Source organism: Myotis myotis, unplaced genomic scaffold (genome assembly GCF_014108235.1).
Source record: "Myotis myotis isolate mMyoMyo1 unplaced genomic scaffold, mMyoMyo1.p scaffold_m19_p_3, whole genome shotgun sequence".
NCBI lineage: Eukaryota > Metazoa > Chordata > Mammalia > Chiroptera > Vespertilionidae > Myotis > Myotis myotis.
This window is the reverse complement of record NW_023416335.1, coordinates 44,307-57,458: the sequence shown is the minus strand read 5'-3', so window position 1 is coordinate 57,458 and position 13,152 is coordinate 44,307. Positions and strand designations below refer to the sequence as shown.

Below are 13,152 nucleotides of genomic sequence, written 5' to 3'. Positions count from 1 at the left end.
GGCGCTGAGGCTGCCAGGTGAGCCCCGTGGGGGCGGGAGGGCCGAGCATGTCCGGAAAGAGCCGAAGGTTTAGGAAAGAGCCGAGGGCCGAGAGGGGCAGAGGCGGGCCGGTGGAGGGCGGGGCTGGAGGAGGGCGGGGCTGGAGGGGCTGGCTGGCCGAGTGTGTACGGAAAGAGCCGAAGGTTTAGGAAAGAGCCGAGGGCCTAAGCCCCGCCCTGGGGCCTGAGAGAGCAGAGGTGGGGCCGGCGGGGCGGGCGGGGCCGGCGGGGCGGGCGGGGCCGGCGGGGCGGGCGGGGCCGGCGGGGCGGGCGGGGCGGGCGGGGCCGGCGGGGAGGGCGGGGCGGGCGGGGCCGGCGGGGCGGGCGGGGCCGGCGGGGCGGGCGGGGCCGGCGGGGCCGGCGGGGCGGGCGGGGCGGGCGGGGCCGGCGGGGAGGGCGGGGCGGGCGGGCGGGCGGGGCCGGCGGGGAGGGCGGGGCCGGCGGGGCGGGGCGGGCGGGGCGGGCGGGGCTGGAGGAGGGCGGGGCCGGCGGGGAGGGCGGGGCCGGGCTGGTCCCCTGCAGCCCCGGAGCCGCCATCCGCGCCCGCGGCCACCCCGGGGAAGCCCTTCGGGACCAAGGACTGCGGCGAGGACCCGGCCCACCCGGCCTGAGCTCAGCGCCCAGACACCCGCTTAGTCCCCGCAGCCCCGCGCTGAGGACGGTCTGTCCTGGACGGTGTCCCCGCTGCAGGCTTGGCTCGGCGGCTGGCCCGGATCCCGCCCATGCCGGGCGGGCGGGTACACCCGCGGCAGCCAGGGCCGGGGAGGGGGAGGCGGGGCACAGATTCTGTCCTGACCCCACGCCCATCCCCTAAGCTCCAGGCTGGACCCTCCGCGGGTCCGCGCCACCTCCGCAGCGGGGTCCCAGCAGCTGGACGCACCCACTTAACTCGGTTCCCACACCATCCCCCCAGGCCAGTTCCCGGCGCCTCCCCTTGACACATGCCAGCAGATGCCCGCGCAGCTCGGTTGGAGGGCAGAGCACATAGTTGGCAGCGATGCGGAAGCCCTGGGGGTGGAGAAGCGGTGCTGACCTCCCCGAGCTGTGATGACAACAAGGAGAACAGCGCCGAACTTCCAGGTTCCCGCGGGAGAGTTGCCAGGCTGACTAACCGCAGGACTGACCGCAGGGTTGATTATAGGGCTGGCGGCAGGGCTGGCGGCAGGGCTGGCTGTAGGGCTGGCTGTAGGGCTGGCTGTAGGGCTGACTATAGGGCTGGCTGCCTATAGGGCTGGCTGTAGGGGAGGCTGTAGGGCTGACTATAGGGCTGGCTGCAGGGGTGGCTGTAGGGCTGACTATAGGGCTGACTGTAGGGCTGGCTGTAGGGCTGGCTGTAGGGCTGACTATAGGGCTGGCTGCAGGGCTGGCGGCAGGGCTGGCTGTAGGGCTGGCTGTAGGGCTGACTATAGGGCTGGCTGTAGGGCTGACTGCAGGGCTGGCTGTAGGGCTGGCTGTAGGGCTGACTGTAGGGCTGGCTGTAGGGCTGGCTGTAGGGCTGGCTGCAGGGCTAACTGTGGGGCTGACTGCAGGACTGGGCAGCTCTTAGGGAAGACAGCAGCGACGCCAAGGTCATGGGCACCCAGGGGCCCAGCGTATTCAGAGTCAGGCCCATTGGACTAAATTTCCTCAGTGCATATGAACGGCTGATGGAGAATCAAGAGCTTTAGGATCTCAAAGCCGTTGGTTTGTGTTGGGACTTCTACATCTTTGCTGTTTGCCTAAACTTGTTCAAACACGCGGATCACAGAAGGAAGACTTAGTCATGATAGTTTCCGTCTCCTTGATTAAGATGAAGTGCCCATTTCTGGGAAGGAGGGAGCATGTGACGTTTGGGTCTAAATTAAATTGAATGGAATTTCTTTGCCACGCAGGAGCCAGAAGGAGGGCACTGGTGGCCCCGAGATAAGAGCCTGGCCTGCGTGTTCCGTGGGCGTGGCCAGGGCGGGCGTGGACAGGGTCACCCTGGGCCTGGGTGTTCGCAGATAAAGCAGGAGGGAGTCAGCGTCCTGCTGAGAGGAGAAGGAAGTGGATGGTCAGCCTGGTGGGATGGGTCAAGGTTGGAATAACTACTGAGGGGACAGAACGGGACCAAAGAGAACACGCTGCCCATTGTGGGGGTTGCGGGGGGGGGGGGGGTGGTTAACGGCTCATGGCCAGGTTGCTGCAGCCCCCTCGGTCTCAGACTCTGTGCCTGCTGCTCAGCACCTGCCCCTGTGCCACACCATCCTCCCCTTCCCCGCCTCCCGTGCCCTTCCCGAGTGTCCTTAGGGAGGCCTTGGCTGGACACGGTCCACAGGCCACAGGCCACAGGCCATGCTGAGCCTCCTCCTGCAGGCTCCTCAGGCCTCCTCACTCAGGGGCGTTGCAGGCGCCTCCCACACAGGCTGGGCCCTGGAGTCACAGCGCCTCCCGCTGTCAGTGGCAGGAGACTACCACGCCAGGAGGCATGGAAATTAGAGCTTGTGGCCCCAGCAGGAAAGAACCTTCAGTCACCCATGAGTCCTGGGCCCTCTGTCCCTTCGACACTTCTTCCCAGACTTCCTTCTGCCAGAGGCTTGGTACCAGTGGAGGAGAGGTGGCTGGGAGGACAGAGGGAGGGAGGGAGGGACAGGGAAGGAGGGAGTGAGGGAGGGAGAGAGGGAGGGAGAGAGAGGGAGGGAGAGGGGGGGAGGGAGGGAGGGAGGGAGGGAGGGAGGGAGGGAGGGGTGTCCTGTGGTCCAGCCTGTGTGAAGACAAACAGCCCTTCTGGTCGCCCTCCATCCTCCGCGCTCAGCCTGCTGGGCCCAGAGGAGCCCACACACCCATCATCTAACTCAAGGCCTTTCGTTCCTCCTGCAGCTCCCTGGCCGCTCCCTGCATCGGGCCTGGTCTCCTGGATGGGGCTGCCTCCCTCTGAGAGCCCCCTCCTCTCCGCCCACAGAGAAGGAGCAAAGGAGAAAACAGGGCCATTGTTGTCCCAAGTGCCCGGAACAAAAGGGACCCTGTGTGGGGCTGGGACAGCCCCTGCCCCCACTGGACACGGGGCGGCTGCCCATCGGCCCGCTGCCGCGCTGGCTGCCCTGGGCCAGGCCCTCGGCCTTCCTCTCCCCTCTTATCGCTCTTGCTTTTCCGCCCCTCGCCCTGCACTTGGCCGTCGGCCTGCTCTCTCTCCACCTTCTTGCGGGAGCAGGAATGTTCAGGAGAGCAGAGCAGCCTCAGTGCTAGGACCTGGGGTGAGCCCCTTCTCGTTCCTGTCTCTGCTCCCGTGACCCTCTCCCTACTGGCCTCTGGTTCAGCCCGGGACCTGGGCCGGGTGGTGCCTGCATAGACCCCGCAGGGTCAGAGCTGAGCTGACCCAGGTGACAGTGTGTTCACCCGCCTGCCCTTTCCCTGTCTTCCGCATCCCCTTCCTGGAGGTGCCTCCCCATCGGGGCGCCTCCTACTCGCCGCACAGGCGGGCAGTGAGTCTGCATGTCTGTGAGCAGCTCTCTCTCCAGCTGGTACCTGGTTCTGGTGACAAGGCTGTGAGTATGGCCACCAGCCAGGGACACCGAGAAATGCAATCCCAGGAGACCTTGAGACTTATTGCAAGGGATTGGCTTGTGGGGTGTGGGGGCCACAAGGCAGGAGGAGGGCTGTCAGGAGGGAAGGCCGGGAGGGGAGGTCATGGAGGGGAGGTCACGGAGGGGAAACCACGGAGGGCAGGCCACGGAGGGGAGGCCACGGAGGGGAGGCCACGAGGAGCAGAGGAGGCAGGTGAGGAATGGAGGAGGAAGTGAGGGTAGGAGGTAGAGTTCTGGGGCTGCCGGTGGGCCTGCCTCCCACAGGCAGAACTTCTTTCTCAGGGAAGACTTGGGGGACTGAATCAGGCTCCCCACATTGTCTAGAATCAAGCCATAGGCACAAGAAAAAGAAAGCCAGAAACTCCCTAAGCATTTGAAAACTGAACCTAACTTCCCTCAGTGTCCCATGGGTCCGAGGGAGTCAGAGTGGGATTCCGACTTCCCACATCCGGGCTCACAGAACGTGGCGCCGCGTCCGGGAAGAGCGCGGAGTGAACGGCTGGGCCTGAGTCCCAGGTGAGATTTCTTCGTGCCCAGCCCCACCTGGCGGCACGGCCCTGCGGTCCCACCCACTGGCCCTGCTGGTGCCCCGAGCTTCGGGGTCACAGGCCACGGGGACATGTGGACGCTGCCCCCGGTACTTCTAGTTATGATGGGGCCACGGCTTGTCCCCTCAGCGCCAAGAACAACACGGTTTCTTGGTAAAAAAAATAAATAAATAAAAAATAATGACCCAATAGCAGCTTCTTGATCGTAAGTTTTTGAAAACAAACTTGTGAGCCATTTCTGAGAAAAGTTGATTCAATACGTTTTCTTTGTTCTGAGAAGAAAATAAAAAAGATGGGCCCAAATTATTATGTGGCTCCTGGTCACACACTCTTGCAGACACCACACGGAGATATTTGTCCAGTTCTACCTTCCAAACTCACCTGCAACCTAGATGTCCTTAGTCACGTGTCCTAGATGTGAGATGGGAGCCCAGAGATTCCTGTAATTACACAGTGTTTGTAAGACCCAGAAACCAAAAAAGGATCCCCAAGTTAGGCCCCAATCCATTGCTTCCTCCATACCTGGTGCTACACGGATTTCCTTCTTGTTTCTGCTGCCCGGCTGGAAAACAGAGCAAATGTCAGGGCATTCTTGTGAGGCGCCGGACGAATGCCGCTTGCTTCACCTCCTTGCCCGCGGCCAGTAAGGTAACTGTGAGAAGACCGAGTGAGACGCCCAAAGAACCCGTGGGAGAGAGACTCAAACAGCTTCTCGGGCAGTAAAGTCACCGGGAGGAAAGGTCTGTCCTAACCCACTCGCTCTCTAGCATAGGCCTAAGATAGCATTTATTTATTTTTTAAAATATATTTTATTGACTTTTTACAGAGAGGAAGGGAGAGAGATAGAGAGTTAGAAACATCGATGAGACAGAAATATCGATCAGCCGCCTCCTGCACACTCCCTACTGGGGATGTGCCCACAACCAGGGTACATGCCCTTGGCCGGAATCGAACCCGGGACCTTTCAGTCCGCAGGCTGATGCTCTATCCATTGAGCCACACTGGTTCCGGCCCGAGATAGCCTTTGAATAGCTCAGTCCCCTTAAAAGAGCCCGAGCACATGCTGGCAGCAAGCGTTGCTAACTAATGGCCTTGCTTGGCCTTCCCGGCTGACCTTTGCCGTCTGCAGTGTCAGCTGTGGGTGACAGTCGTCACAAGTCGCAGGGAGGAGCTTCTGAGCATGCAGCTTTCGGGCGCTGACTGTTGGCGTTGGCTTGGGGACGTTCAGCGATTTTGTATTTATTCCGTAAACCAGGGGCAGGCCAGGCAGTTCTGACCTCATGTTCCTTGTAGATGCAGAGATGTGGGCAGGAGGGAGGGGGAGCATGTGCTGGCACATTTGTGCTGGCCGGGGAACTGGGGGCAGTCGTCATTTCGGTGTCTCTGTATTCTTGTTAAAGATGCCCTGACGTTTCTCCCTTCAGTATAATTATAATGATATTTTGTTTCCTTTCTCTATTTTGTTTATTTAAATATATATTTTTTGTATTGATTTCAGAGAGGAAGGGAAAGGGAGAGGCAGGAACATCTTCTATGTATATAAAAGGCTAATATGCAAAGTGTCCCCTCAGGAGTTCGACCGGGAGACCCGGAGTTTGATGGCTCCCTATGACGTGTGCTGACCACCAGGGGGCGCCACAGACCGAAGGCAGGCCCCCATCGGCTCTGACTGCGGCCAGGCCTAGGGACCCTACCCTGCACAAATTTCATGCACTGGGCCTCTGGCCTATGATGAGAGAGAATCATGGATCAGCTGCCTCCTGCACGCCCCACACTGGGGATCCAGCCCACAACCTGGGCATGTGCCCTGACGGGGAATAGAACTGTGGCCTCCGGGTTCCTAGGTGGATGCTCAACCACTGAGCACACCGGCCGGGCTTTTGTTTCCTTTTTCATGGTAATCTACATACAGGCTCTGGGCACAGGAGCGCGCCTCCTTGAGCTTCCTCCTAGACCTGCTCTGCTCTGCACCTGCCCGGATTCACACACCTGGGGCGCACAAGGTTTTCAGGCCCAGGGCGCAATGTGCCCTGGGGGAGGGGAGGGGGAGGCGAGCTGGAGGTGAGGGAGGTCCCCCGCGTCACCATCAGGCTCTTCCCAGCCACGGATGCTGCCGCCATGCGCACTGGGAGAGTCCCTGGGAGAGGCGCCCCGGCCCGCAAGCCCTAAGGATTGCCTGGGGACTGGGGGAAGTCCGTGCCCTTCCCAACCCAGGACTCGGCGGGTCAGAGGGCAGCTGGCTCCCCGGGAGCCGGGGCGGCTGGGGCAGGACAGGGCTCGGAGGGAGGGGGCCGGTGCTCGGGGGGTCCGTCCCGCGCCCCCCGCCCCCGAGTGCGCCGCCGGGCGGGGCCTTGGGCCGCGGGCAGGGGTGCGGGCAGCCACGTGGCCTCTCAGGAATGCGCGGGCGCGAGGGCGGGGCGCGGCTGAAGAATGGGCAGGCACTTCAGCCAATAGGCTCCTGGTGCCGTCCGGACCAGCCAATCACGATGTGGGGGTGGAGCCGTCCTCCCGTGGGCGGGGCCGAAGCGCATCCCGGCGGCGGACGCGGGGAGGGGAGAGGGGCGCTCGGAGGGACGGCAGCGGGCGCCCGGCGGGGTGAGTTTCGGGCCCCCGGGGGCGGGGGTCTCTGCTTGGTGATCGCGGGCCTGGGCATCCCCCCACCTTCAGCGCGGTGCCCTCTGTTCCCACCACAGTCAGTGCGGTTACCGGGGCCGCGAGCAGCCCCCCAACTTCAGCTGGTGGCCCCTGACTCGTGGGCGCAGTGCAGGGAATGGGCCAGGTCCTGGGAGCAGAACCCCGTTTTCGGCGGGCCCCCTCCGCCCGGGGGGACAGGGCGATGGGGCCGAGACTCGGGGACAGCCAGGAACCTGCTGGGGACCCCTGGGCGGGGTGGGGGGTCGGGGATGGGGCCCGACCGCAGTGAAGCCGCGAGGGGTGAGCGGAGGCGTTTGCGGGGAGCAGTCACTGGTGTGTTCCTGGGGCGCCGAGCCCTCGGCCTCAGGATGCAGACGCCGCACCGGTGCGCGCAGTCCCCGCAGGTAACGGCGGGCAGGCGAGGCCTGGTCCGCAGGTGCGCCGCCCGCCTGGCCGCCCTCCGCTGCGGGAGCCTGAGTGCGGGGCGCGGACGGCTGAGCAGGTCCTGGCTTCCCCTGGGAGCCCGTGTCCCGAGCAGCCGCGGGGTGCGGGGCGCTGGCTTCCGCTGGAGCAGAGGGTCTCGCTGGGTCCGCGCGCAGGGCTCCTGTCCTCTGTGGCCGAGCCCAGGTCACAGCTGCCCAGCCCGCTTCCTGCAGGGGCCGCTCACTGTCCCTCCGGGGAGGGCCGCCCGGACAGCGCTGTCACTGTCCACATGCCGAGGTCTCTCATGGGCGATAACTCTTCCTGGAAAAGGCCGGGGAGAGGGCTGCTGTGTGTTTTGCAATGCGATTGCCGCTGGCCGCTGACCGCTGGCCGCTGCTGTGGCTTGGCCCTGGGATGGGACCCAGTGGCCATCGCCGGCCGCGGGCTGCACGGCCGCCTTGTCGTCGGGTACGGACATCAGGGTGGCTGGTCAGTAAGAAAGGCGGTTCGTGTCAGGTGCCTTTTCATGATGGATTATTGCCCCATCCAGGCGGGCGACAGTCAGGGGAGAGGTCAAACGCAGTCCTTTCAGAGCGGCTTTTTATCCGTAAAAGTTAAGGCCGACTTTCTATTGGACCACCTTCATCGAGTTGCTGTTTTGAGATGCACATTTTCCCCGGAGTTATTTCTGTGGTGAGAGGAGCCGCTGGGGGACTGTGGGCAGAGGCGCCCTGGGCGGGGTGGACGGTCCCCCTCTCGCCGGTTACCTCACAGGCCCTCAGCTGACTCACAGCGTCGCCGGAAGGCAGGTGTGTGAGAACGCTCTTTAGCCAAGTGTGCTGTGCGTCCGCTGGGGCCAAGGGAAGATGCAGTGAGTTCGGCGGTCCTCCTCTGAACGATCGTTTTGAAAAACATCCTCATAGCAACGCAGAGGCCCTGCTGTGCGCTGCGTTATTCTCTTCTTGCACCAGGCAGCAGAGACGCCGCAATGAAACGCTCGGCTCTCCCTTGCCACGTCCGCTGGGATCTTGCCACATCGGGCACGGGCATGTTGGGTTCAGACGTCATAGTTCCCGCAGAAGGAGGGGAGTGGAGGGGAGTAGGACACAGGGGGACGCAGGTGTGAAACGTTGGGATGGGGGAGAGCGCTCAGTTAAGCCTCCTGGAAGTGGGGTGGTGGGGGAATGAGGGGCAGGCGTCCTGGGAAACTTGGCGAGGTCCCCCGGAGGAGGCCAGGGCTGTGTCCTGCAGGGTAAGGGCAGGTCCGGGTCCTGTCCTCGGTTATGGTCGCAGGGTGTCCTGCCTGAGAGCAGGTGAGGCGGGTGCAGAGTCCGGGGAGGACCCTCTCACCTGCCCCCTCACCCCCCACTGCCTCCTCTTCCGGACCGGGTCAGCCTCTGCCTGGCGAAGCCTCGAAGACTGTGTTCGCTTCTCTATTTGCTTTTGTGTGAGGGTTTTCAGATGAGCAGTCGCTTCATAAAAACGACCAGGCACCCGTGTCCTTCTACGGCCCGCTCCTCTTTCATCTTCGCAGGAGCGCACACCTGCACACCTGCCGGTGGAAGGGCTGCCCGCCGGCTGCCCATGGTTCATGTTTTTAGTAAACAATATTTAAAGGACTTTTAAAATATTCAAAATACTTCTTTTAGGTTTGAAGCATCCCTCTTCCATGAACCACTTCTGGTGCTAGGCATGGCTTTTTAAAGTAAAATAGTGTCCCCGCTGTCACGCTGTGCCGTGGCCGTGGTGAAAGGGGGCGTGGGGCGGCCGCACATTCAGTCATCCCGCTCAGAGCGACTCCGCTGGGACCTGAGCCTGTGCTCCCTCCCCCCGGGCTGCCCACTGGCCGCACAGTCTCAGCCTCAGACCCTCCACGCAGCGAGTCGCCTGGGAATTGATGCAGAAAACAGAAGGACTGACCACTCTGCCACTGGTCACCATGCAGGCCTCTGGGCCTCTGGGGCACAGGCTGTGCTTTTAAAAAGTTTATTTAAATACATTTTTATTGATTTCAGAGAGGAAGGGAGAAGGAGAGAGACAGCAACATCCATGAGGAGAGAGAATCATGGGTCGGCTGCCTCCTGCACACCCCGTACTGGGGATCGAGCCTGCAACCTGGGCATGTGCCCTGACCAGGAATTGAACCGTGACCTCCCGGTTCCTAGGTCGATGCTCAACTCCTGGGCCACGCTGGCCGGCCAGGCTGTGCTTCTGACGAAGCGGGAGGCTTGCGGTCTGGCTGTGGGGGCCGGACCCCCACACGTGGACGTCATTATTGTTAAAAAAGCAGCGTGGACGGGCAGACTCCAAAGTCAAATGTATGCGTGAGTTTCGAGCTCTCATCTCTCGCTGGGATGGAGGAGAGCCGGCCAGACAGGAGCGTCCGCGAAGGGCGTCTGGATGGAAGCGCCATTGCAGCAGCCGTTTCAGCTGTCGATTGTCGATTGCCTTGTGTCTCTGATGGGGACGCAGTGTGGCTTCAGCCGGGTTTGGGGGGTCAGGACACGGAGGCAGTGGCTGGAATAGGGGTGTTTATGCTCACGCGGGACTCAAGCCCATTGGAGAGGAGCCTTCCGGCTGGTTGGGCGGCTCTGTCTCTGGGGGTGCTTGGCGGGACCCCAATCCGCCATCCTCTGCCTTCCTTCCGCCTGGTGTCCGAGTGGCCTGAGTGCGTAGGGCACCTGCCAAGCTGTCAGGATCCGAGTCCTGGGGGTCAGTGAGGATCTGCCAAGCTGTCAGGATCCGAGTCCTGGGGGTCAGTGTGGGCCTGCCGAGCTGTCAGGGTCCGAGTCCTGGGGGTCAGTGTGGGCCTGCCGAGCTGTCAGGGTCGGAGCCCGGGGGGTCAGTGTGGGCCTGCCGAGCTGTCAGGGTCGGAGCCCGGGGGGTCAGTGTGGGCCTGCCGAGCTGTCAGGGTCGGAGCCCGGGGGGTCAGTGTGGGCCTGCCGAGCTGTCAGGGTCGGAGCCCGGGGGGTCAGTGTGGGCCTGCCGAGCTGTCAGGGTCGGAGCCCGGGGGGTCAGTGTGGGCCTGCCGAGCTGTCAGGGTCGGAGCCCGGGGGGTCAGTGTGGGCCTGCCGAGCTGTCAGGGTCGGAGCCCGGGGGGTCAGTGTGGGCCTGCCGAGCTGTCAGGGTCGGAGCCCGGGGGGTCAGTGTGGGCCTGCCGAGCTGTCAGGATCTGAGTCCTGGGGGTCAGTGTGGGCCTGCCGAGCTGTCAGGATCCGAGTCCTGGGGGTCAGTGAGGATCTGCCGAGCTGTCAGGATCTGAGTCCTGGGGGTCAGTGAGGGCCTGCCGAGCTGTCAGGGTCGGAGCCCTGGGGGTCAGTGAGGACGTGGCCAGGGTGGGGAAGCCGCTGAGCATGTTCTGGAGGCCGCAGGGCCTTGGCTTCCGGGGCCGAGCTCCGTGGAGGAATCGGTGTCCTGTCCTCTTAGTCGCCCCGCGGGTCTGAGCCTGGCCCCTGGCGGTGGGGCAGCTGCTGGGGGCGCGGCCGGGGAGAGGTGGGCGGCCTCACAGGAACTCTCTGCCCTCCATGGGCGATTCCGAAAGGGCCTCACCAGCTCCGGGCTGGCAGCGGCGTGGGCTGTGCCCCGTGAGCGCCAGACAAGCGGCCTCCTGGTAACGAGGGGGCAGCGGCTCCAGGGCGGTGGCAACCAGAGGCTGCGGGGACTGCAGAGCCGCCCTGCCCGCGAGGAGGGACCTGACATCCGCTAGGGCGCGGCTGCCCCTGGCGGTGAGGCTGGGGTGTCAGTGCCTCCCCCCCTCTGTGCTTTTCCCCCTCCTCCCCGCCCGGGCTCCTGGGGACCTGCGAGAGTCGCCCTGCAGTGTGTGGCCTGGACTGTGGAGCGGCTGTGCTGGGAGCCGGGCAGGTGCCGCCCCAGCCACAGGGACCCGCTCCCCGCCTTCTGATGCAGCCGCGGCCACACACTGCTCAGACTCGGTTCTCCTGCGGCCCGTGGGCAGCGAGAGACGCAGAAAGAGAAACGGACGCTGCCTGCAGAGATCGGGTTGGGAGAGCGGCCAGCCCCGGTCTCCATCCTGGGCAACGGCTCTTCATTCAGAACCGCAGTGGCCCTGGCTGGTGTGGCTCAGTGGATAGAGCGTCGGCCTGCGGACTGAAGGGTCCCGGGTTTGATCCTGGTCAGGGCACATGCCCAGGTTGCAGGCTCGATCCCCAGTAGGGGGCGTGCAGGGGGCAGCCGATCCATGATTCTCTCTCATCACTGATGTTTCTCTCTCTCCCTCTCCCTTCCTCTCTGAAATCCATAAAAATATATTAAACAAGCAAACAAAATATATACCAAACCAAACCCCGCAGTGCTGGCTGAAGAGGAAGCCACATGTGTACCCGCGTGTCCCGTCTCCCCTCGGCCTGTGTCCGGAGGAAGAGGGGCGCTGGGGTGACCCCGTGGCGGTGGGGAGCCCTGGCTGCCGCTGGGCGAGGCAGGGACGGGACCCTGGATTCGCCCTGGTTATTTCTGGAAGTTCCCATCCTGTGGGCCTGCGACTGGCAGCGGGAGCTCTCCCATAGCGGCTGTGACTGAGACCCAGCGTCCCCGCCCCCCCCCCAGTGCTGGTGCCGGGGCGCCTGTGGGCTGGGCAGCTCCTGCCTGCCCTGACGGCCTCTCTCCTCCCGCAGGGCTGCCCAGGGCCAGGGCCAGGCTCCCGGAGCCGCACAGCATGGACCCCCCGGAGCCCGAGCCGGAGCCGGAGCCACCTGCCCCCGCTGCCGCTGCCGAAGGTAAGGCTGGGCCTCGCTGGAGGTGGGTCGAGACGGTGCGTTCTCGCTGTGGTTTCATTGCTGTGGGTTTCCTCCTTGTGGGCGTCCCTGCTGTTAGGGTTTCTAGGCTGGACCTGACTGTGGTGGGTTTAACTGAGAAGGAGGGAGACCAGCGCTGCTCCCCCCTGACCCTCAAACATGGACACCCAACATCACCCGGGGTGTGTCCTCCTGCGGACTCACCAAACCACAGCTCCAGGTGCCCACCCAGTGGCTGCGTGAGCTCTGAGCCCCCAGGGGAGGCTGCTGCCTGAGCTCTGACACCTGAGGGGAGGCTGGGGTGGGTGGGGCGGGCGGTGAACGCATTCACCTCTGCCCAGCTGTTCCAGCCTGGGGGGGTACCCGGGAGGTGTCATACTGAGGCTTTATTTCTGGCTCCCACTTCTGTCCGGTGGGTCTGTGTGTCCGTGTTGGTGCGGGTGCCGCACTGCACGGGATGTTGGTGCCTGAGCAGCACGACCACACGGGGACCTCTGCAGGGAGCTCAGACCTGGTGAGAAGAACAGCTGGGGGGGAGGGGGGAGCCAGCCTGGGGGCGTGGCCTGTGAGGGCCTGGCCTTGATCTGGGGGACAGTCCCCTGCAGCACAGGCAGTGCCACCCCAGTAGCTGCCACCCCAGTGCCACCCAGGGCCAGGAGGAGGCGGGAAGGATGTGAGCAGCCCCTTGTTGGAGGGCCCAGGGCAGCTGCCTCTTACAACACTCCTTCTTTGTTTTAAACAATAAAAGATTTAAAAACAAAATAGCCTTCATCAGAAATAAGAGAAACATGGCATCTTAGATAAAACTTTCGTATTATAATTAACTCTTGCTCTTTAGGCCTCGGGAACAAAATGTATGACTTTTATCTCTGAACTGAAAAACGCGAGTTCTTTCACTGGTCCTCGCTGTGCTGACCTGGCTGGAGCGTTCAGGCTATGAGTGGGCGAGCCGTCCTGGAGGGCTGTTGACGTAGGGGCGTGGGGTGGGGGTGGGTGGCCTGTCCCTGCCCTGAGCCCTGCGGCGGGCGCTCGCTGGGGGCCAGGCCAGCCCACCCGTCTCCCAGGCCTGCGTCACCAGCGCCAGAGGGGACGCTGGAACTGTGGCTGCAGGTCTGGCTGGCTCAGGCGCGTGGGCAGCTGGGCAGACTCCAGCAGATGGATGCCCATGCCTTCCCTGGGCCACCTCCCCTGCTCTGGGCAGCCCAGAACCCTAACG

At 63.7% G+C, this 13,152-nt stretch overlaps 1 protein-coding gene across 3 annotated transcripts in view; it reads left to right on the top strand.

The window, feature by feature from the left end:
* Window positions 1-6,641: 6,641 nt before the first annotated feature.
* LOC118651319 (rho guanine nucleotide exchange factor 10-like) overlaps window positions 6,642-13,152 on the top strand; it is a 44,524-nt gene continuing 38,013 nt past the window's right edge. For all 3 annotated transcript variants that reach the window (XM_036300355.1, XM_036300354.1, XM_036300356.1), the window contains exons 1-2: window positions 6,642-6,723; window positions 11,817-11,918. In XM_036300355.1, the coding sequence (XP_036156248.1) occupies window positions 11,858-11,918 (61 nt within the window). In that variant the 5' untranslated portion in view covers window positions 6,642-6,723; window positions 11,817-11,857. The remainder of the gene's footprint in view (window positions 6,724-11,816; window positions 11,919-13,152) is intronic.